We start from the raw sequence: 24207 nt of genomic DNA, 5'->3' as shown, positions 1-24207 counted from the left end.
ATCGATAATCAATGTTTCGACACTGTCCCCGCATTTAAAGTATAATTTGTCAACCTTAGCGTCGAGTATAAACCTTTTCGTAACATGTCTGTTAGACCTTTTAAACACTTATCCACACCTACAGTTGACAACGTCTACGACAGGTAAGATGTAAGTGGTCGTCTCAAAGTAGGAATGGTTGTATATAATTGTTATCAGTAACTGAATTGAAAGGATTTTTTTTTGCCTATATGTATTTATTACCACGATATTTTTCTTGTTTTGGTTGTAAACCATTTACTCATTTAAATTCTTTTATTTTAGTTTTGAATTAGATATGAATGAGGGTCTGGATGGGATTTACAGAATAGACATACGGTGACCTATAGTTGTTAATTTCTGTGTCATTTGGTCTCTTGTGGAGAGTTGTCTCATTGACAATCATACCACATCTTCTTTTTTATATAAATGGACAAATTCTACTGTAGTGTAACATAATCATGGACAAAGAAAATATAGAATAGAGAAAAATAGGCAATAAAAAATAAGAAGAGAACAATGGGATGCTTAATTATAAAGAATAGAGAATAATGGGCAAACGAAATAAAGAATAGAGAAAAATAGCTTAAAAAGTAAGAGAATTAATGGACCCCCATCCAGACCCTCATTCATGAATAAAAGGGAGATCTTTAATATTCTATTCAATATTTTTAGAAGATGAGATTCAAGCTCCTTTAAACTAGCAAAATGAAAAAAATAAGTAGTACATATTTAAACAGACAATTGTTTTGTGTCTATTGACAAGGGCGGCACATGTCTATACAAAGTCCGTTATTTTTGGCCTCAGATTCCTTCGTAATGTACTTTATACTTAGTAGGTTTTCGTTTTTGTTTTGATTCACTTCATGCTATGTTCAATTTAAATCTGTATTCAGTGACAATTTGTACAGAACATTTAGATAAAGCGAAAGTCCTATTTCATAATTTGGTTATATTTTAATTTTAATTCCAATAGCACAAACCAGACTTTGACAATACTGAGAAAAGGCAGGCACGGGCAATGGACTAGACAAGAATAAAGCATAAAATCACAAAATGCAACACATAAAAAAAAAACATTCAGAGTTACCGCGTGGTCTTCAATACTGTCGGGTAATCATTACCAGCAGCAAGATCTGATCGACCCCGAAAAAAAAAGATCAAATCCAATGCCACAGCATAGTAATGCAAAATAAAAATTCTTCCGAGAAAAGAATATGCCATTGACCAACATATTCCGGGGTTGGAACATGCGCATAACATATGCGGCGGGGGTTTTACTTATTTAATTGGATCCAAACCCTCCACATATGTTTGGTCAGAGGTAAAATAAAAAAGAACATTGGGACGCAAAGTAAAACTAGATAAGAGTAGAAAACCGAAGCGTAGATCAACAAAAAGGGAAAATCAAGAAACAAAAACAAATTTGGGGACAAGAGAAAAAGGGCAATTTTCTCATAGAAAACCAAAGTTATATGAGGAAAAACTGACTCTGTTAAACTGGGATCAACACAAATGCTCCGACAGGGTAAGCAGTCCTAGCTTCTGACGAGACACTAGACGTGTTTCTCGTAAATGTTATGCCCAGGAACGGAGATAATGTATCAATAACAAAGGGACAACATATAACAGTCAATTATATTCAATATGTACAACAGGTATAGTGAAGATCTGTTGAGAAACGCAACCTCTACAATGTCCACAATTGTGTTTTGGACGCGTTACGGACGGACAGATAGTCCGGTTACAATGTCCTCTCCGTAACTGTATTACTATGGGGATGATAAAATGTAGAGTCATAAAATAACATTCCCAAAACGAGTTAATGGCTATTGGCAAGCGGTGCGGTCTTCCATGGAAAACTCGTACAACTAAATATTAATAATCATATTACCGAAGAAGCAATGGATTCGGATGTGAACAAATTGCCGATTTTTTTTTTCGATTTATAGAATTGAAAGATAAATGGTTTATAAATGAATGTTTACATATAATAAGTATTATATGAAAGAAAGGAAAAAACAAAACACTGAAAATCCACAATAGCTATATTTGCTCAATATCCGTTGTTTTTCAAAATCATACCGTTCAAATCGAATATGTACGTATATGTAACATGCATGTTATACCTGAATGATTTTTATCTTTGATACGACCCCTCTATTTCTTCTGTAAACTGTAGGTGTCAATAGTCGGTGTCGAGAGTTGTTGAAAAGGTCTAATCGTAGGTGTATGACAGTTTCCGCAAATGTCTAGTAGTAGCCTCCCTTTTTAAATGCGTTATAGTAATTAAATATATAATTTTTTTACAACCGTCATTTTGGACATATTTTGATGAATAATTTGACCTCTGAATCTATACAATACTTTAAATCAACCATGTAAGTCTTATGATGGGTGAAAATAAGATAATTGAAAGTTTTTGTTTTGTATATCACCGTGTCTTTTTTTTTCATAAGTTTTTATCGTTTGGAGCTGTAAAACATTTTATTTTCCGTTTATATTTATTGTATAAAAATTGTTCATAAAAGTTTTTGCATTTGAGTTTTATTACTATTTGTCATGTGTGACTTTTTGTTGCTAGCTAAGCGATATAAAATGTGATCACTGTTGAAGGCCGCGCGTTGACCTATATAAGCTAACATCTACAAATGAAGTTCATTTTGTCTCTGATGGATTGTTATCTCATTGGAAATTATACCACATGTACCACATCTTCTTATTTGTATATACCCAAAATCTGCTATACTCATATTTTTGGAATTTCTACGTTGAAGGACTTGTTTTTATCTAACCGTTTTATAATTTTGAAAATACATTTAAACAGTTTGACTGCTCGTCAAAATTCATGGAGTCTGACATTCGACATTTTATTATTAATTTAAACTTATAAATCAGTTACCTTAAAATAATGATTGCATGCATAGTCAGTACGAGAAATATTAAAGCAATATTTAAATTCTGTAAAGTTGATGAACCGGATAGAAGAAAGACAGAAATTAACAAGACTGAAATAAACAAGACTGAAAAAATGTAGACCAATAATCAACTTGTAATGAAACATCCAAATAAAATGACGTAATAATAGTTCGTTCACCGCGAAAAATGGGCATTTACCAACTTTTATCTTTTTAGATAGAAGGAAAGGGTACATGTACCACTTATTCTGCACCAGGTACCAATTAATGCGTCTTCAGTGATGCTCGAGGCCAACATATTTGGAAATTACAAAACTTTATTTCAATCTAATTTCTATTTTTGACTACAGCCTGCATATGCACAGGATGTTAGATACTGGACCCCTTTTATAATCAATCAATTTAAAGGACGAAATGGTATGCGTTTAAAAGATTAATTCATATCAAAAACCTAAAAGTTATTTTACGATTAATTTTCTTTAATTATACTATATACACATATATTATAATGATTGCCAAAGAGACAATTGTCATGCATGAACCTAAACTTTAATTTTTTATGTCATCTGGTGTTTTAGTTCTTTTAAATATTTTTTGTAATAATAAAAACACCTTGTATATTGTTTTTATCACATGATATATTTCTATGACAACTGTGAACTTCATAAGTTTACCCGTGCGTTCGAATTCTTGTCGCTTAAGTCGTAAATGACAGTTGAATAAACACACCTGAGTTACTGCTTTGACTATATCGTCATCGGTCCATAGAATTAACCAAGAAGACGACAGAATTACCAAATATGTCCTTAAACTTTAAAGTGGAAGAAAAGAACAGTGAATAAATTTTAGTTGATAGACTTATATCAACAAGGTTTTTCTCCTGCATTTGTCCTGGTTGAAGGCCGTACGGTTGCCTATAATTGCTTACATCCACTTTATTTGAAATTTGGTGGATACATTTGTAGTTGTCTCATTGGCAATCATACCTCATCTCCTTACTCATGTTACTTTTATATTATACATATATACTATATTTTTTTCACTGGAAAAGGTACTTATTTTATTTAAGGGGTTTTCGGCAACATTCTTGCATCTTTCTATATGATTCGATTTATGTCCTGGTTCGTTAATAAAAATCAAATCAAAGTTATGATTATTTGTATTTAGTATTGATAAACAAATGATGTGAGTATCTCTAGGTACAGACATGGAAATGTGATACAGGAGATTTAAGTAAATAAAGATCGATAATTCTTGAAATTGGCCTTGGCTTGAAATTAATTAAGGGGAAATTGGTCATACTTCATTGTTAAGAAAATAAAATATTTCCCGTACAAATATAAAAATACACAGAAACGGAAAAAAACATTTAAACCGTCGCTATCTCATTTTGTAGTATCATTAAAAAAGTTATTCAATAAAACAAATATTTGTTAATATGAGTTTGTTTTTCATACAGACGTGAATTTCAAAGATTTGTATAAACCTTCAATTAGTACATGTATGTGTAGCTATAATTCATTTTTGTTATTTGCCGGAATCGCGGTAAAAACTTAAAATAGGAGTATATACTCTCTACACAAAGAATTCAGCGCATTTTTTTCGTGTTTTATAAGTGCAGAGTCAATATGTTTCTACAAATAAGTCTTCGATACCTCACGCCCGTCACGCGTAGCCGGGAATATTACTTGTGCTTTACAATTGCGCCAATTTTCCGTTTCAGAATTTAGTTCATTCGGGGTAATATTTTGAAAAACGTACACCAAAACTTTGCGATTTGTTTAAAACATCATAAACAATGGAAATTCAACCAATGATGTAACATTAATTTCATTTTGGGTTACGAACAGTGCAATAACATATAGTCCTTTATATTTCATTTTGGGGGTAGGAACAGTGCAATAATCCATAGTCCTTTATATTTCTTTTTGGATACGAACAGTGCAATAACTCATAGTCCTTTATATTGTATTTTGGTGGTGCGAACAGTGCAATCACCCATAGTCCTTTATTTTTCATTTTGGGATACGAATAGTGCAATAATCCAAAGTCCTTTATATTTCATTTTGGGGGTACGAACAGTGCAATAACCGATAGTCCTTTATATTTCATTTTGGAGGTGCGGACAGTGCAATAACCTATAGTCTTTTATATTGCATTTTGGGGGTACGAACAGAGCAATAACCCATAGTCCTTTATTTTCATTTTGGGGCTACAAACAGTGCAATAACCCATAGTCCTTTATATTTCATTTTGAGGTACATGTACGAACAGTGCAATAACCCATAGTCCTTTATATTTCATTTTGGGGATACGAGCAGTGCGATACTTTTATATTTCATTTGCGTTAAAACAAAGCTTTCAATTGCGCCACAAGCCATACTTCATTTGTGATATGGTAAAATATTTCATTTGCGCCAATAATACAGCCATGTTACATGTATCAGTAAATTAAAAACATACGAAATAGTATTGCACATATGCACATATGCACATTCACGGTACAACAAATTGTCGAGACCTATATTTTGGCATTGCACATGGTCATGTTTTTCCCTGACTGTCTTTACACTCATTCCATCGGTTTGTTGGATATGTACCGCTTAGTATTTTAGTCTCAGATACATGATTTTTTATTAGTTGTTGTTGGTTTTGAACTTGCTGTCAGTAAATGCGAGTACTCTCAGATATTTACTGAGTGTCTTTTTTGTTGTGGGATGTGTAGATATGCTGCCACGTCCGGTCTGTGATTTCGTTAGATGTTTTCTGCTGCTTTATATCGATTTGATGAGTTTAGCCCTTTTCAACTGATTTTTATAGTTTGTTTATATGTTGTACAGTTACACAAGGGAGGACTTGACGCCATCAAACTAGTTTAACTCCGACACATTTTATATGAACCTGCAAACAAGTCGAGGTTGTCGTTGGCTTATGTCTGTCATATTTGTTTTTCGTAAATTGTTTTGTTATAAATTAGGCCGTTAGTTTTCTCAGTTGAATTGTTTCATATCTTTCAAGTCCTTGTATAGCCTACTATACGGTATGGGTTTTGCTCATTGTTGAAGGCCGAATTGCTTACATCCACTTCTTTTGAACTTTGATGGATAGTTGTCTCATTGAAAATCATACACATCTCCTTATTTTAAATAAAATAATTATAAGTGACATATGTTTACTATACAGTTTATACTATCAATCTCCGTTCTCCAGCATTACATGTTACCCCTTGTCAACACTGGAAGTGGAAGAAGGATATCGAGCAGGGTAAATTCCTAAATCATTAATAATAAAGTTAGAAAAAAATATCTACAGCTTCTGTTTACATCATAAAACTACACCTTACATTAAAACGTCAATCTTCATTTATGTCACCTGAAAATGGCGCAAAACAGTATTTCTTTTTTTCGGAAATGAAATATTATAGCTTTGTGGCGCAAATATATCTGCATTATTTTTTAAAATTTGGCGCAAAAGCAATGCACCAAAATTTTACACATATGCACAGATGAAAGACTGGTCGACACCATCGGCGCGTTATTACGCAACTGTAAAGTTCGTTTGAGTTTTATAAATTTTTCGATTCTTTTAACAGAAAATCATATTACATAAAAATTAGGAGATCTGATATGATTACCTATAAGACAATTATTCACCAAAGTGCACATGAAGTGGATGTAAGCAATTAAAGGCAACTGTACGGCCTTCAATAATGAGAAGAAAAAAATCATACCGTATAGTAGGCTATATATACCTATGTAACATTTTTTGTTGCTGTCCTAGCAAAGCAACGTGTTCCTGAATAATTAAATTTTTAAACAAAAAACAATTGTTTTCCACAACTTTTTTTATAACATGGAGAACTAATTTAATTCTGGAAAAGTATTATACCTTTTTGCAATTTCTGATTCCTATATATCATTTTTAGTGGCAATCCTAGCACAAACATGGTTTTATAAGTACATAGTGTGTTTGTTTCATACCTACGTGTCATGCATAACAACTGTGCAAAATTTCATCGACTTTCTAACTTGAAAGTTTTGCTATAAGAAACAGTATTTCTCGAAATGTGTGATGTTTTAACAACAAGTTAGTTTTTTTCAAAGAGACAAATATAGTTCCTGCATCCTCGATACGTGATCCTGATTAGGATATTTGTACAGTTTTAATACATTTTGTTTTATTTGTTTATTTTTAGAATTTTGATATGGACAAAACGAATCAAAACATGCCCCTAAGGGTGACTGGGAAATAGAAATATAGGTGCTTTGGTCTTCTTCCGACCGGCATTAAAACCCTTTCAAAAGTATTGCGTGCTTTTCGCTGTTCTTGATGTACAAGTACGCAGCCACGTCCAGTCAGTTTAATCCGACGATAGTGTAAAAAAGGTACCAAGTCTATGCACGCTAAGAGCCCTTACAACAACTCGGCGAGGGTTCATTGGTAGCCTGTTGCAAGGCAACTTTTCGGTCCTTATCTAATATGCCCCTATTTTCCAGTGACCGTCCAAGTTTCTCAACCTTCAGCCTGAGTGGCCTTTTAAGTATCTACATATTGTAAATAAGAATTGAATGCTTCTTTTTATCATCTTATAGAGTTATGAAGCGTTCGTCAAAGCACATTTTGTATGAAGCGCAAAAGCGCTTCACATTTAAAATGTGCGCACGACCAACATTTTACAACCCTATAAAATTGTAAAAAGAAGCATTCAATTCTTATAATTTCATTTTAATGCTACAACCATGAATTAAAGAGTTATATCAAGCTTTTCGTTTGTTTTTCCATGCAATGTTTTAACATTGTCACAGATAGTATGTGCAGTCATAACTGTCGTATTTTATACGGAAACAAATCTTGATATTGGAGTGCCTCACGATTGTTGTCAGTCAATCACAATTACGGATTATGTTGAAACAAGCATGTAATGTACTAGTAATTATTTATTGTTTATTTGTTCTAGTCTTGAACATGCATGGACTATTTGCCACTGGACAGTAAGCAACGAACACTCAATCAACCTATCAATCAAAGTATGTCATATACCTTGTAACATGAACAAAACCCAAATGTGGTATAATTTTTTTTTTAACCGAACACAAGTTCATCTATACTGCTTCCGTAGACCTCAGAAATTCAAAACTTTTATTTACCATCATTTAAAAAACACAAACACAAAATTAAATTTATAAAGTTCCAATCACTTCAAACCGTCAAGAAACAACCAGAACAATAACTTAAACAACTTGAAGATTCCAGAAAAATTTGCGGACTGCTTGAATTAAACGACTACATGTACATACAGCGTATCTCCTAGGTCTAAATGATAAAATCATGGGCCAAAGGAACACATCTAAACATTTCTTTATTGGAAGCATGACTATTGTTGAAAGAAAGAAAGAAAGAAAGAGAAAGACAGACAGACAGAACGAAAGAAAGAAAGACTGCTTACCTATCCAGCCTGTGCAAGTGTAGGTGGAAATTGTTCATGGTAAGTTCATTAATTAAGTGGCTGTTAACATAAGGCAGCATGAGTCAACTAATAGTGTACACGTCTTTATCAAATACGCTTGATTTCAATCGTTATCTTTCCGTCAAAGAGTTTGGTTTTAGGTGACGTTATTTGACGTTATTTGTGCGTTTGTTGGGCATAACATCTACGTCAGTGCGTTGAGCTAATGGATGACTATTCTAATGGAGATAACTTTGATAACTGTTTTTAAATGATAAAATTAGTATATATTTCTTAAGGCAGGATTGGATTATGTAAATAAGAATAAAGACGGGTGTTTTAAAAATGTCAAACAGTCACAATTACTTTATCAGTTCAAAGATGCATGGATCCAGTTATCCTATAACACGTTTAAATGACGTAAGAAATCAGCGTATAGTAAAAGAGTATTTCTGGTAATGGAAAGAATATGGATCAGTCTCACAACAGCCAGTCAAATCATTACAGAACATTTGATAGGTGGGTAAATGAGAGAACTATCCACTTAGACCAAAAGACAAACATGTAGATAACTACAGGATAACACAGCTTTCAACAATGAGAAGAGAAACTCTTAGTTAACCACACGCATTATTCAGAATTAATAAAAATTATATTTGTACTTTTGGATCATGAAATCATCAACGCATTAACCAACACAATTCATTAAAAGAGAAACGTCATTTTGGTCTCGCCTTGACGTAATCAAAATGCTGTTTCCGGCGGCGGCGGTGGCGGACGTCAACAATGTTTTAGTTTGTGATTACGTCAGATTATTAGGAACCACAAGTAGGTCAATGATATTTAGTATGCAGTTGTACTAGAATTGGCACATCCCATTTTAGTGGAGATTATTTTGCCCCGCTCCCTCAATAAAGGTCTATTAACCTCGAAACTGTTACTTAGTTTACGTGTATTAGTATGCATATGTGATTAGGTCAGTTTATGGGAAACTAAGAGTGGTAGGTCAATGATACTTGGTATGTAGTGGTATTAGCATTAGCACATCTGATTTTCAGAGAGATTATTTTGCCCCGCCCCCTCAGTCATTGTCTATTGACTTTTAAAGTTTTGCTTATATTACATGTATTAGTTTGTTATTAGATCAGTTTATGGGAAAACACTAGTGGTAAGTCAATGATACTTTGGTATGCAGTTATATTAGTATTGGCACACCTCATTTTCATGGCGATTATTTAGGCCTGTCCCTCAGTTATGGTCTACTGACTTTCAAAGCTGAGTTTACATGTATCAGTTTGTTATTAGGTTAGTTTATGAGGAACCACTTGTGGTAGGTCAATGCTATTTGGTATGCAGTTGTATAAGCATTGGCACATCTCGGTTCCATGAAGGTTATATGGCCATGTACCTTCAGTCATGGTTCATTGATAATACTTTGCATAACTCACATGTTAAAGTATTGCTATTTTAATTTCAACTTTTGCATTTTACTATCAAAATAAGAAAAGGCGAGACATATCTCTGCGTTAACAATATTTTTTATTTGTTTTAACTTCAAATAAAATTTTCCTTTGTACTAGACCAAGTGTTCTGAGTCAGATTATTAAAGAAATACAGATTCCCTAACATAGACAAATTTGTATCGAATTAACCAGGCTTTGACCCACACGTTAAGCTTGCTGATATATTTTCAATGCAGGAGATATAAGAGTCATGATTTGGCCCCTGAAATTGCAAAAATAGTAAACTATCTCAAGCTTAAGTTGTTTTTATTGATAATAAAACAAGCTGAGCAGGTTAATATAATCTGGACAATTTAGTGATGAAAAGTCACTTGTGGTGTCACTGTGATGTCGTAAGCATGTCAAAATTAACGTATTTGACCTCAAATGGCCATTTCATGCATATTTTTTGTCAAAATATATATGAGTAACAGCTTTACTCCAAAATTCCTGGTATGAAGAAATTGCATTTCAAATCTACTATGCAAACATATCTTGCGACTTCTATGATATCTATAATAATTGTCTAATGTTGTTTCTGTTCTTTTCGTTTACTTGTATAGAGATATTTAAGGATTTTGACTTCTAATAGACATGACAGATCTTCACGTCTATATGAAAATAAGAAGATGTGGTATAATTGCCAATAAGACAACTCTCCAACAGACATTAATTGACGTGGAAGTTGACAACTATATTTCCCCTTACGGCCTTCAACAATTAACAAAGCCTATACCGCGTAATAAGCTACTTTATACTTTATATCATATATTAACTGACTGGACATAACCGAAACAAAGATATCTTCCTCTTTAAATAAACATACAATGTACTGATCAAAAGAGGGACGCTGTCTTTCGTGGGAACAGGTGATACATTTTATCATGATAGGTTGTTGTATTAATGCTAAAGCAGCAGAATTCCATCACAAACGTATAATTGAACCCACAATACACGGTGTTAAGTTCCATCGAATTTCGTAGATAAATTACCTCTTGGATACAGATCAAAGGGGGTTGCACCTTTAAAAAAATACCTTGACCATTTGTATGCCAAACAATTTTATCTTTTCGATTTTAGGAGGACGTCGGGTTCACTTCCATCTGAATCCCCTTGAAGCTTTGCTGCCTTCACAAGTAAAAATATGAATATATTTTCAGTGCACAAGATGGGCACGTTTTTCTGGTTTTACTCAATCGATTAAAAGTATAAATATAGATTATACTATATCACTGTATCAAGTGTGATACGATATTTATCCACTCGAGACAGTTAAATTTTCATATTTAAAACGCGAGGCTCGCCTAGCGTTTTAAATATTTAAAATTTAACTATCGAGACTATGCAGACAAACTGAATCCTTCTTTTCGAATGATTTACAATGTGTTCTTTCCATGTGACGTCATCAGGCATGGCTGCCTTTTTTTCATGACGTCACAATAGGAAATTCAGAGGAAAGCAAAAGAACTTGACGTCATAATCAAATTTTGGCCAATGAAGAAATGAGATCAAACGAATCACACGTCGATTAGATAAAAATAATCAACATGTCAGCAATAGGACAAATCGTGTAAAAATTAGAGAAATGGTTAACTTGAACACATGTAGCTATCCTCTTTTATTTTAATTCACCTTTTTAAAGGGGAGATACAAAATAATAGTAATGACATCATTTGAAGAACACCAGTTTAGTTTGTCTATATGCGTACCAATTATTAAAAATAGAGTTACATTAGCGTAAAACACGTCTCTTGATGTTTTCTGTCTTAATTTTGCTCTTTTTCAGACAGTGGGTCAACTGGTTCAATGATTATCTCCTGTAAAGTATTACTCTTCTGTGGTTATCCCGTTCACCGTGAGGAATCTATTGACTATACGAGATTACAAAAATATAGTTCTGGTAATTAGTGATAAGGGAAAATATCTAAATAGAAGGGTTAAATCATACTTTTCCTCTAATTGACAAACTATGTGATCATATATAGGTTATAGGAGTAATGTATAAATCCGTAGGTGTAATTGGTTTTTATTTTTTTTTTGGGGGGGGGGGGGGAATACGGAAAACACTGATTTATGAAGCTAGAGCTGAGCAGTTAAAGAAAGAACTAATAAGACTAATATTATTAAGCAGACACTGACAGGTTTTCTTGCAAAAAACACTAATAATTTTACAGAATGACCCTGACAGTCTTAGTTGCAAAAAAGTATAAGACGTCGTGTACCGTGTTGGTGTTAGTTTTGTTAACGTTAATTTGACGTATTTTTCAACGTCGTACTTCATTCATTTCGTGTAGATAAAATAATGTTTAAAGTATTGTGTCATTGTGGTTTTTGAGTATTGTGCCATTGTGGTTTTAAGTATTGTGCCATTGTGGTTTTCAAGTATTGTGCCATTCTGGTTTTTAAGTATTGTGCGATTGTGGTTTTTAGGTATTGTGCAATCGGTCTAGATCTTAAATGAAATGTGCAAATTTCGAGAGTAGTATGTAATTCATGTTTAAGACTTATCATGTTAATATAGAAAATTATGTGTTTTATCATATTTATGGCTGTATTTTACAAAAAACAGAATATTTTTGTTTGATTCACTTTTTGCCAACTATGCCACATAAGGGTAGATAACTCAGATATAAGGGTAGACAACTCAGATATAAGGGTAGATAACTCAGATATAAGGGGACATAACTAAGATAAAGTAACTGTTATAATATACATAATGTCTTGTGAATATACCTATTTTATTATGTAATATAAAATAATCAGGAATATGACTCTTGGAGATATTATATAGCTGACAAAATAATAAATATATGTCTTTCTTGGCCTAAAAAAGAGTTTTAAAAAGTTGCTCAGCAATTAAAACAACTACAATGACACAATATTTTGAACAGTATTTTATCTACACGAAATGAAAGAATGCAACGTTGAAAAATAACGTCTAATTAACGGTTACCAAAGCTAACACCAACCAACGATTAAAAAAAGATTGAAAATAGAAACAGAACAAGAATTTAGTGTAAAACAATATCGTTGTCCTTTACTTTAATATACAACCGCATTGGTGGTGTCGTTTTCTCGTGCTCGTCTCGCGTATTACAGAAGGACGTGAGGTCGATCCCAGGTCAGTTCAAACAAACGACGTTGATATTTACTACTTCTCCATCTGATTGAAATACAGATCATGTGTCCACACTTCGCTTACAAGGATCTGACAATACTCTGTTCTAGGTTCTGTTTTAACATCTTTCGTGATCCTTTGGTTTTGTGGTAATCTTACACGTCTTAACCAGTTCGGAGGCAGACAGTTCATATGCTGGTGTAATAAATTCCTAACAGAAAGTTAAACGGAGTGTTTTCAGATCCTTGTAAGCGGAGTTACTTCTATGCCAATTCAGAAAACATTTGTTAGCAAGAGAAAAGACTAGTGGACTGAGAGTGGCAATAGTTAGATTAGTGTCAACCTATTCAGCAATTCTCTTTATAAAAAGCTATCCTGTAATTCGTCATCTTCCAATTTCGTTTGGAAAACTAATTAAGGGACAATTTTATTTTTTTTCTTCAAAATGATGGTTTTTGAATTTTTTGAATTTGTTCGAAAAAAATACTGATAAAAAATTTAAAGATTTTTATATCCTGATAACAGAATTTTTATAACTTGTGTTTACAGACTTCTAACTCACATTTACGGTTTTGTAACTAGCATTTACTATATACAAATTGATATATATTAAGTCCATGATGTGATTCGTATTACATTAAAAAAAGGAGATGTAGTATGATTGCCAATGAGACAACTATCCACCAAAGTTCAAATGCAGTGGATATAAGCAATTATAGGTAACCGCACGGTCTTCAACAATGAGAAATCCCCATACCGTATAGTCGGCTATAAAAGGCCCCGACATGAAAAATATGAACAATTCAATTGAGAAGACTAACGGCCTAATTTATAACAAAACCATTTACGAAAAACAAATATGACTAACATGAACCAACGACAACCACTAAACTACAGGCTCCTGACTTGGGGCAGGCACCTACAGAATGTTGCGGGGTTAAAGTAATGTGAGAGTGCTCATTCCTCCCCCTAACCTTGGACAGTGGTGTTACAGCGCAACATTAAAAGAAACTATAACAATCAGTTGATAAAGAGCTTAACTCTAACTAAGCAGATAGATACAATGCAAAAAAACAACTTACAAAAACAAAGACCGGACGTGGCAGGGTATGTATACATCCCTTACAACAAAAAAGACAAAGTACAGATCTTAGAGTACTGGCAGTTACTGATAGCTAGTTCAAAGCCAATCACAACTAATAAAAAAAGCATGTATCTAAGACTAACATATCAATCAGTACACATCCAACATCCAATGGATTAACTGTAAAGACGCCATTAACAATGTCATAATATAGATATCGACATATTGTACCTTGAAAGTGCATATGTGTATAACAATAATATTTAATATGGTTTTAATTTACTGATAACATAATCAATATGTATACCAATAACACAATACCCAAAGATCTAATTTCAGTGTTGAATTGGTTACCTTTTAAATTAAGTTTACTTAAATAATTGATAAGTGTACCCGGATCGTATCTTATTTTCCGGGCTCGGTAAGCAACATCACCGTAAATTTTAGGATGTGCTATTCCGGTTGAAATAAGTTTTCTACAGGTGCAGCCAAACTTGCAAACTTAATTTTAGTATCTATGGAAGAATTTTGTAACGGTTTTAAGTAATTTGTGGTAATGAAATCGCTGACTTAATGATTTTCCCAGTAATACATATATTACGTTTATCGTACTCTCCGCAGGCATGTGCCAACAATTCCTTTAACTGGAATTCATGTTTTATTCCTTGGCGGTGTCTATGCGTTCCGGAAACTTTCTCCTCTAGACTTTTTGTGTGTTATGTTCTTAAAATGAATCAATACTATAAATATCAAGAGTCAAATGTACTTATATTCGTCATTTGAACTCAGGTAGATAGTTGTCTCATTGGGAATCATACCACATCTCCTTATTTTGATTAATATTGTTATTTATCATTCGTTTATGCACCTTTAGTTAGAAAAAAATGTATTCCATTGATCAAAATTAAAAGAAGATGAAAAAGTTATGAAAAAAATAGTATAACCATGTCTATTTCTCTCTCCCAATCGGAAACTCAAGTGCTATTTATGCGATAGGGAAGTATTGCCAGATCTTTGAAAGTCACTACTTAATGAATTCACAACGTTCCTAGACGTAGGCCTTTAGAGGTTGAAAAATCTTTTGTCATTTTATCATTGAAGGTTAATCCAGAAAAGCGCATCGGACCCACCAATTCAATAAAATGTTTTGTTTTGTTTTTTTATTTTAAAGACTGCGTGCTGATCTCTAGCTGTGTTATTGTTTTGTGTGTTTTGCTGGGTTGCTTTTTAATTATCATATACCAAACATCTCCTCATATTCGCGGAAAGAAGTAAACACAGAATACAAATAAGTGGTGTTTGTTAATTAAAAACATTAATCGTATTTCAGTATCATAAGAAGCATTCGAGAAAAAAGTAAAACATACAAAATCCCATGTTTTTGTTGTCTTTGTAAATTGAACTTTTCTTCCTACAGCCTAATGATCTAGGGTAGAAAAAGTCCGACTCAGCATCGTGCTTTTACAAAACACGGTTCAAGTTACATCAATATGAATGTTCTCGTTCTGATTTGTATGTAATATTTGCCACTGCAATTTAAACACCAACCAATGTATTCATTCTATTCAAACCATTTCTTCGCATGCACATCGCTCATTCTTGACACAGAGAAATCTTATGTCCTAAGGAGATGATCTAAAGCAGACATCTTTTAAGTTTAACAGGTTATAAATTTAAGTTTGCACCAGCTATTTTGACTTCTCTTTATTTTAAGATTTTTACAAAGTTATAAGTTTCAACTTTTGCATTTTTTTTTTAATTTAGTATTATTACAATAAATCTTAAAACTCTCCAAAGCACTTGTATATCACCCCCACAAAACAACTATAATGTTTCTTAGTTATATAAGCCTATCAACAAGGATTTTATATGAATTTCTACTATTCATTATTTAAATCCTCGCCAGAATGTGCGATACTGCACTTCAATGTAACGTAGAAACTAAAATTTCGTTTTAAAACATTGTCAAAGGAACGTACTTTGCACTACTGAATATAAATAAAACAATTATGGAAAAGCTGTTAATTACACAGCAACTCAATGAAAATAAAATTAATCAAAACACAATTGGAAAGTAACATCTCTCCTTTTTAGAGGGCATCATGCAATCTTTAAAATCAGACAAGTGTCTATACAATTTGTCAAACCTTTAATTTTCCGAAGTCTGTAAATGATGTGAACAAAAACAAATTATGTTTGATTGTTGGGTACATGTCTGTAATTGTTGACGGTTGATTGTTGTGTTTGGTGTTTTTAATGATACACTATTAAACATATTATAGTATAAAACATCCAATATTACCTGTGTTGACTTATCCAAGGGATCCATTCCACCTTCTGCAATTAGCCATTGCACGACCTTGAGATTTCCTTGAACAGCAGCCGCGTGTAATGCTGTCCATCCACCCTACAATAAAACAGCACTCATATAAGTCTATGAATTATATAAGATCATAATCCAAGCAAGATCTGTAATATTAAAAAAATATTTATACTATTTTCTCTACTTTACATCAAATCTTGTGTGATAAACTGGAACTTTTTTAGTAATAAATATAAATTGAATATCTATCACACAAATCACTGGTTAAAACTAAATCAAATGAACTTTCACATTTGTGTTTTTATTCCACATAAACAATAATATATATTTCGAACAAGTATTTGTTGTCCATTTAACCTGTCTGATTAGCAAATTGATTTTGTGTATACAGAGGATATACAATCACACTGAGGAGATAATAATTATGTAAGGGATATAAGCCTATAACAGAATGGACTGTCAGAGGCTTATATTTTACTTAAAACATTGTTTAACTTGTAAAAGAAGGTCATGAAGGTGAAAAAAGCATACAAAAAAGGTGTTTGTTAAGATTTTTTTTCATCAAGTGTGTAAATAGTTTTGGATAAACTTGATTTATATTATCCAACATGTTGGCCCCTTTAAACAATAGCTCAACATAAAACAAAAGAAATAAAATAAAGTACAGTTGAAGGTAAACTACATGTATAAGTACATGAAGACACAGTGCATGTGTATCATGCTTTTTTGCGTGCTCTAGGATTACATATATATTTTCCGTGAATACCTTCATATGCATTTGGTGTTTGAAAATAGATAAAGACGAAGATGAAAGTATTTTCTTAACGCAAAATACTTTCCGACAAGAAGATAGCAATGTTGAAGATAGTGATGATGTTGTTTCCAACTTTGAATTAAAATCAGATCTATATTCAGATATATCCACTACGGTCTTCTTTTTAGGGTATTCGAGATGGCATCAGCGACCCTTTTTCTGTGTTTTATTGTAAATTTATATCTGCAAACTTTGTCGAAATAGTAGACCATACAAGTATCAGTCATCCAAAGCCAAAATTGAAATGTTTTAACCAGCTCACATCTGACGGCAACTTTTCTATTGAAGACTAGAAATTTCAACGTTATTCCAGATGAAATAAAGTTTTAAAAAATATATTACAGACAATAATATTTCAATACCTCTTACTTTTCACAATTTGAATCTCTTTCAAATGCAGATGTTGGTCCATCGCCTAAACGAAAGCGGCCAGGGAAGCTAGTTGAACATTGTTTGTCGAATGCATTAGATGACAGTCCAACTGTTTTTTTTTTTATTTAAAAATATGTAGATGTGGTATGATGGCCAATGAGACAACTATCCATCGGCGTTAAAATGAAGTGGTAATAAGCAATTACAGTCCATCGTACGGCATCAACAATGAGAAAAACCCATACCGTATAATCGGCTATAAAAGGCCCCGATATAAAAAATGTGAAACAATTTAAACGACGTAATTTATAACTAAACAATTAACGAAAAACAATTATGAATGAAACATAACCATTGTACTACAGGCTCCATACATGTTGGCCCTCAATCCTCTCCCTAACTTGGGACACTTGTGTAACAGCAAACTGTACACATCAGTTGCAATTTGCTTAACTCAAAATATATGTACGAGGCACACAAACATCTATCATAAAAACAATACACATAAAGTACCGAAATAAGAGTACTTGTAGTTACTGATAGTTATTTCAAAGAAAATTACAACTAAAAGATAAGTCATGTTCTTAAAGAGTAAACTATCAATCAATCAGTATATATCCAACGGATTTAATGTAAAGACGTCATAGAAACGCATGAACTTGTGCAATGCCAAAATATATGTAAACAGTATCGAGAGGTTGTACGATCTATTTAATTAGTTATATTTTAATTTTTCAAAAACAAATTCAATGTTAGTACCGATAAAACAATATTTAAAGATTGTGCTACTGTTAAATTGATAACCTTTCCTTTAAGATTAGAATAAGTTTATCCTAAGGATCAAATAGTTTACATGGATCATATATAAATTTACGGGCTATTTAAACAACATCACAGTAAAAATTAGGATATGATATCTCATTTTGAATAAGAATTCGACAGGTTAAGCCAAACTTTCTAACCAAATCTTTTTTTTTATCTATGAAAGAATTTGGTAAATATAAAAATAAGAAGGTGTGGTATGATTGCCAATGAGACAACTCTGGTAAAGTCTATTCTCATCTTGTGTTTTGACACCACTGTCTAAGTTTAAGTAGATGCTTGACTTGCAAACATGTTTAACCCATCCGAATTATGTACCGGTGACCCCACAGGGTGACTGGGGAATATAAATATGGTCATTTTGGTCTTCTTTTGACCGGCGGTAAAACCCTCGCCGAAGCGGGGCGCCCGTTTAGCTGTGCGGGATGTACAAGTACGCAGCCACGTCTAGTCAGAATAGGGATGTTAGATCCGATGCTTCGTGTTGAGAAAGTGCCACGCTCTCTGCACTTTAAGAACCCTTGCAACAACTCTATGACGGGTCCGTAGGTGGCCTGTTGCAAGACAAAATGTTTGTCCCTATCCAATACTGTGGATTCATTATTTTCGTGGGTACCAATTTTCGTGGATTAAGGAAAACTTACATGTTCATGGATATTTAATTTCGTTGTTTTGCCGAAGTTTGCATTCAAGCCTATAGAAAATTTGTCATTCGTTGAACATTTAATTTCGTGGTTCACCTGTACCCACGAAATCAACGAAAATTGGTATCTAACGAATAATAATGAATCCACAGTATACCTTCAATTTATCCAGTGGCAGTCCAAACTTCCCCGCGTAATTCCGGACGTCCTCTATTACAGAACCTACCTTTTGTATGTATTATTAATTCGTGCTTATCCTGAACATGCACGGAATATTTGCAAGTGGACGTTAAGCAACCAACACTCAACCATTACGTACATTTGTGTACCGGTGTCAGTGATAAAAGGGGGTCCAGAAATTTTTTAGGGCAGTGTCACCAATACGAACTTTCAAAACGTTTATTTTTTTATTGATAATTATAAAGACATGAAAGTAGCAAAAAAGCAAATGTTTTAGGTTAGGTAGATGATTGATGTTTACCAAACCGTATTGTGTACCGATGACCCAATGGTGACTGGGGAATATAAATATGGTCACTATGGTCTTCTTCCGACCGGCAGTAAAACCCTTGCCGAAGTGGGGCGCCCCTTGTGGCTGTGTTGAGTGTCTAAGTTAGCAGCCACGTCCGGTCAGATGCCTCGTGTAGAGAGTGTCATGCCCTCTGCACGTAAAGAACCATTGCAAAAATTTCTTTGAGGGGCCCATAGGTGGCATTTTGCAAGGCTAAATTTTATTTTCAAATGCAGTCTTAATTCCCCCAACCACCACCACCACCACAACCACCACCATCACCATCTCATCCCGATCAACCCTTATCATAGGACCTACATATTGTATCTATTGTTCACTAATAATGTACATGCATGAAAGATTTGCCATAGGACGCATTTAGTCATTTCTATCTTATTTTTTTGTTAAAAAAATATGCAGGAACCTGAGCTTCGTATTTTAACACTTTCATTCTTACCGTGCTGACAATTTTAAAAATGGCAAATGTTTGGATGTTTTGGAAAGTCAAACTGTGTTTCTAAATGTTTGTAGTTGCTGACTTTGAAAACATTGAATTTGTATTTCACCACAAATACAACTTACCACACTTTATTTTCGAATGATAGTTCACTCGGACTAAAGAAGTCCGAATAACAAAAATCAAGAAACATTGAGTTTGTAAGGGTTCTAGATATCCATCTCCTAGAGAACAAGGTCCATAATAATGCTAGGTCTATTAAGAGTCGTTAGTTTTTCAGATTGATGCTAATTTGTGGTTTTTCATAGAGTAAAACACACAAGAAGTAAACATTTGAATGAAATGCAAATGGGTGGGTGTACATTTTACGATGCTTATAATAATCAGAACGCATGACAAATCAATTAGATTTTGGCATCACAGTAGCAAAACTGTAATGTTCGGAGAAATTAAGTATAACGTTTATACCTTAAAGAAAAAAGAAACTTAATTGAAGAAAGCAAACCAGTTAATTTTGAGAATTATCTCTTCATTTTTACATCTCCACAACAAAGGAACCGAATTACTAATTAACGATGGCAATTAGTTACATGTTCATTGTATAAACATATCATTTAGCTTTAAGGTAAATCTATTGTATTTGTATTGCATGACACCCTTGAATCCGCCTCTGAGTTTCAGGCCAAGAGCCTATAATCCATTGGTTGTCTTTGATTGCTGTCTACCATGTTTTGCTTGTTTTCATTTCTTGCTGTGGTATAGATTAGATTTCTTGTTTTATTTTTTAATTAGCTCACGTTTTTTTTTCATCCTATATGGTCCTTTACGGTGTGAGATTTACTTATTGTTGAATGTCGTACGGTAAACGTTTTAAAAAAAGCTATTAAATTGGCGGCCGGACGCGTCTATAGGTCCGTATGATCAGCCAGTGATATTTGTATTTGTCGAGCAATTGTATTGTCCTACTAGTTTAGTAATACACTTTCATATGGATAACGGAACTTCTTACATGTACAAAATATTTCCAAGAGTATTTCAACAATATAACGGATATTATATGTTGCTTTATATAAAAAAAAAGGAGATGTGGTATTATTGCCAATGAGACAACTATCCACCAAAGTGGATGTATGTTATGCATGTTATGGTGGTAAATTGAATTTTTTAAACAATCATGTATATTAGTTAAAAACATATGAAAGCATACTATAATGCATGCAAAATTAATTTGACCAATACAATATTGTCGCAACGAATCGTACAGTATAAAAAAAAGTGTAATGATAACCAACCGTACACAATATGAAAATAAATACACGTTAAAACATGCTTTTCTTTGTTTTTAGATAACACATAAACCTACGATCTTAATTAGTTTGTTTATTTTTAACAATGATATTTTCAAAAATGTATGTTTTAAAAAATATGAGGCACAAGAAACTTAAAATTTTGATTAATTAAAAATAGCAAGCATGCTTTTATCAGTGGCATGGCCGTGCGTTTTTAAATGTCTATAAAACTATCACATATTTGAAAAAACCTTGCAGTACGTAATGAGTAGTACGGCAAAGAAAATATTGGAGCAAACTATCTGAAGAATAAATATTGGACTTTCTTTAAAAGTGTAAATTCTCCACTGTCTGAACTCAGTGGTACACGGTGTGTTCGATTCGAACGCGTCAACGTCCGGATTAATTTGTATCGGGGTTATACGGGGTGAAAAAGTCCTCAACAACCTTTACAATCGAAACAACCTGGTGCTAAGTCGCTGAAGTCGAGTGCACCCTAGAAGGTGTACTTTAATATGTCCATACTTGTGCTTATTTTAACTAATATCTTTTTTTCAAAAACCTATCATAGGAAAATCGGCGGTTGTCTTCGCAAGAGACGGCTATGGTTTATCCAAACCAGATCACCTGACCCCCACTCCCCTACTTGCCGGTTTTTCTACAAGGTTTGTGTAGCTTTTTTTCAGTTTATTTTGCGTATTGCTTTCTTTTGTGATTACCGAAATATTTTGTCCCTCGATTTCGCTTTGCGAATGACACAAAAAAAAAAAAAACCAAAAAAACAAAGCATTAAGTGTACATATCCTTGTTTGTGTTCTCAATGTAGAATTACTGTATTCAATCAATTTGTCAATTTGACTTTTGAGATCTAAACTTAGTGAAGTGTTTGAAACTGTTCATAACTACATTTGAAAGAAACAAACGTAAATCGTATTTTGACGTTTTATAGTCAAATATCTTTATTAATACCCCCTTCCCCCCTTTTTTCAATCAATACAATGTAGAAACGGGTTTTATGTTCGGCTTTATATAACACAATTACAAACTGTCTAAAAACTGATTTAACAAACATATGATTGTATCTGGCACCTTCGATTATTTTAATTTCAAGAGACTACATCTGCTTTTAAACGATCACTTAGAACAAAGTGCGAATCGAAAACACGATTGATTTCTTTAACCTGCGGTAACGTGTTTCTTTTTTTCTATTTCTAACACTCATCGTCGTTGATATGATGTATCATATTCCTATACAGGCAATAATATCAAATTTTTTAACAAAAATAATAATAAACAATAAACGCCGACACCTGCAAATTATAGAAATAATTGTAGCCCCTTAGTTTATGAAGCAAGTTCTCGATTTGCATTTTGTACACAGTGGGAAGTCAACATCAGCATTTGATAAAACATCTATTTCAGATGAACGTTTTCTAATAAGTATAATAAAATTATTTTACTTTTGGTCCTCGTATTGCGGCATGGTCTATCAAGCGTTAGAAGTATTTATTTATTTTCATTTTCATTGTAGCTGAAAACAATGTTCACCAGAATGAGAGCAACACAAGAGGTCGATTTGTATCCGAAAACGGAGGAGAATATAAAACAGCTTGTACAAAAAGAAAAACCAAAAACAAAACCGAGTTGGCTGGAGGACAGAAATACAATGGCAAAAACGGATAGTAAAATTTCTGTTATTGATGATAGTTTAGTTTCAATGAGTAATTCTCAACTCAACACTGTTCTTTGATATTTCATAACTGAAGTGCGCAACAAAAAAGGAAATGACTACTATCCAAATACATTGTATGAATTGATAAATTGCATCCAGCGTTTCTTACGACAAAATAACCGTTCTATTAGTATTTTAGACGAGAAATATTTTAGTGCTTTGCGCAGTGTTCTGGATTCTAGAGTGAAAGAATCTACGTGTTAATGATAACTCACAGATATTTGTTAGAATATCTCCTGCTGATAGAAGAAAGTATTTAGAGTATACAGAAGATGTTTCCAAAACGAATTGCGGGGGCATAGAGCATCGAAAAATTCAACCAAAGGTGGAGAGGGCATTCCAGAATACTGACTGTCCTGAAAGATGCATTATAGATTTTGGTACATATCTCTGAGGTTAATATCGATTACTGTATGTAACATTGATATAAATTATCAAATGTCTCGACAAACATTAAACGCCTATTTAGTCAAAACAATTTTTGTTTTTCTTTGTTGGTTTATCAGGTCCCCATTTTGTTTGACATGTAAAGAGTATTAAACTAATATCAAAATAAGGAGAAGTGGTATGCTTGCCAATGAGACAACTATCCACCAAATTTCAAAAGAAGTGGATGTAAGCAATTATAGGCAACCGTATGGCCTTCAACAATGAGAAAAACCCATACGGTATAGTCGGCTATAAAAGGGCCCAACATTAAAAATGTCCAGTACAGTCTCATACCTATAATATTTAATGATTATGACCAGTACATTTAATAGTTACGTCGCATTTCTGTTTATCACTGAAGAACCCCAAGTTTGCAAATCAATGATAGTAAATTAGTTAACAACTTTTTTGACACATTTGAATGTTTCATTTCTTGGTTGGATGCCTTTTGGAAAAGCTTTTGGTTTATATTTCTCAATAATTACATATCACAACTTTGTTTATATGTACAAATGTATAAACAACAGCAATAAACACATGTCACTTTGACCACAGAAGTTTTTATTTGACATATATTCGATGCAAAATACATTTGTTAAGTTTTCCTGCAATAAAATCTATAAATCAATCTAGCCCTATAAATGATATTTGACAAAACGATTCTTTTGATCTTTTTTACTAGAATGACCTTGAGAGGTCATCCGTAGTAATGCTATCGCCAAATTCTG

The 24207-nt window shown here is 33.1% G+C and overlaps 1 protein-coding gene across 1 annotated transcript in view; it reads right to left on the bottom strand.

Moving 5' to 3' along the window:
• The window catches only part of LOC127702762 (ankyrin repeat domain-containing protein 39-like), a 174154-nt gene that overhangs the window by 88347 nt on the left and 61600 nt on the right, over positions 1–24207 (bottom strand). The window contains exon 2 of the mRNA XM_052207066.1: positions 16389–16493. Coding sequence (XP_052063026.1) covers positions 16389–16415 — 27 coding nt within the window. The 5' untranslated portion in view covers positions 16416–16493. The remainder of the gene's footprint in view (positions 1–16388; positions 16494–24207) is intronic.

Source organism: Mytilus californianus, unplaced genomic scaffold (assembly GCF_021869535.1).
Source record: "Mytilus californianus isolate M0D057914Y unplaced genomic scaffold, xbMytCali1.0.p SCAF_5, whole genome shotgun sequence".
Taxonomy (NCBI): Eukaryota; Metazoa; Mollusca; class Bivalvia; order Mytilida; family Mytilidae; genus Mytilus; species Mytilus californianus.
Note: the sequence above shows the minus strand (reverse complement) of the source record. Positions and strands in the feature narration are given on the sequence as shown.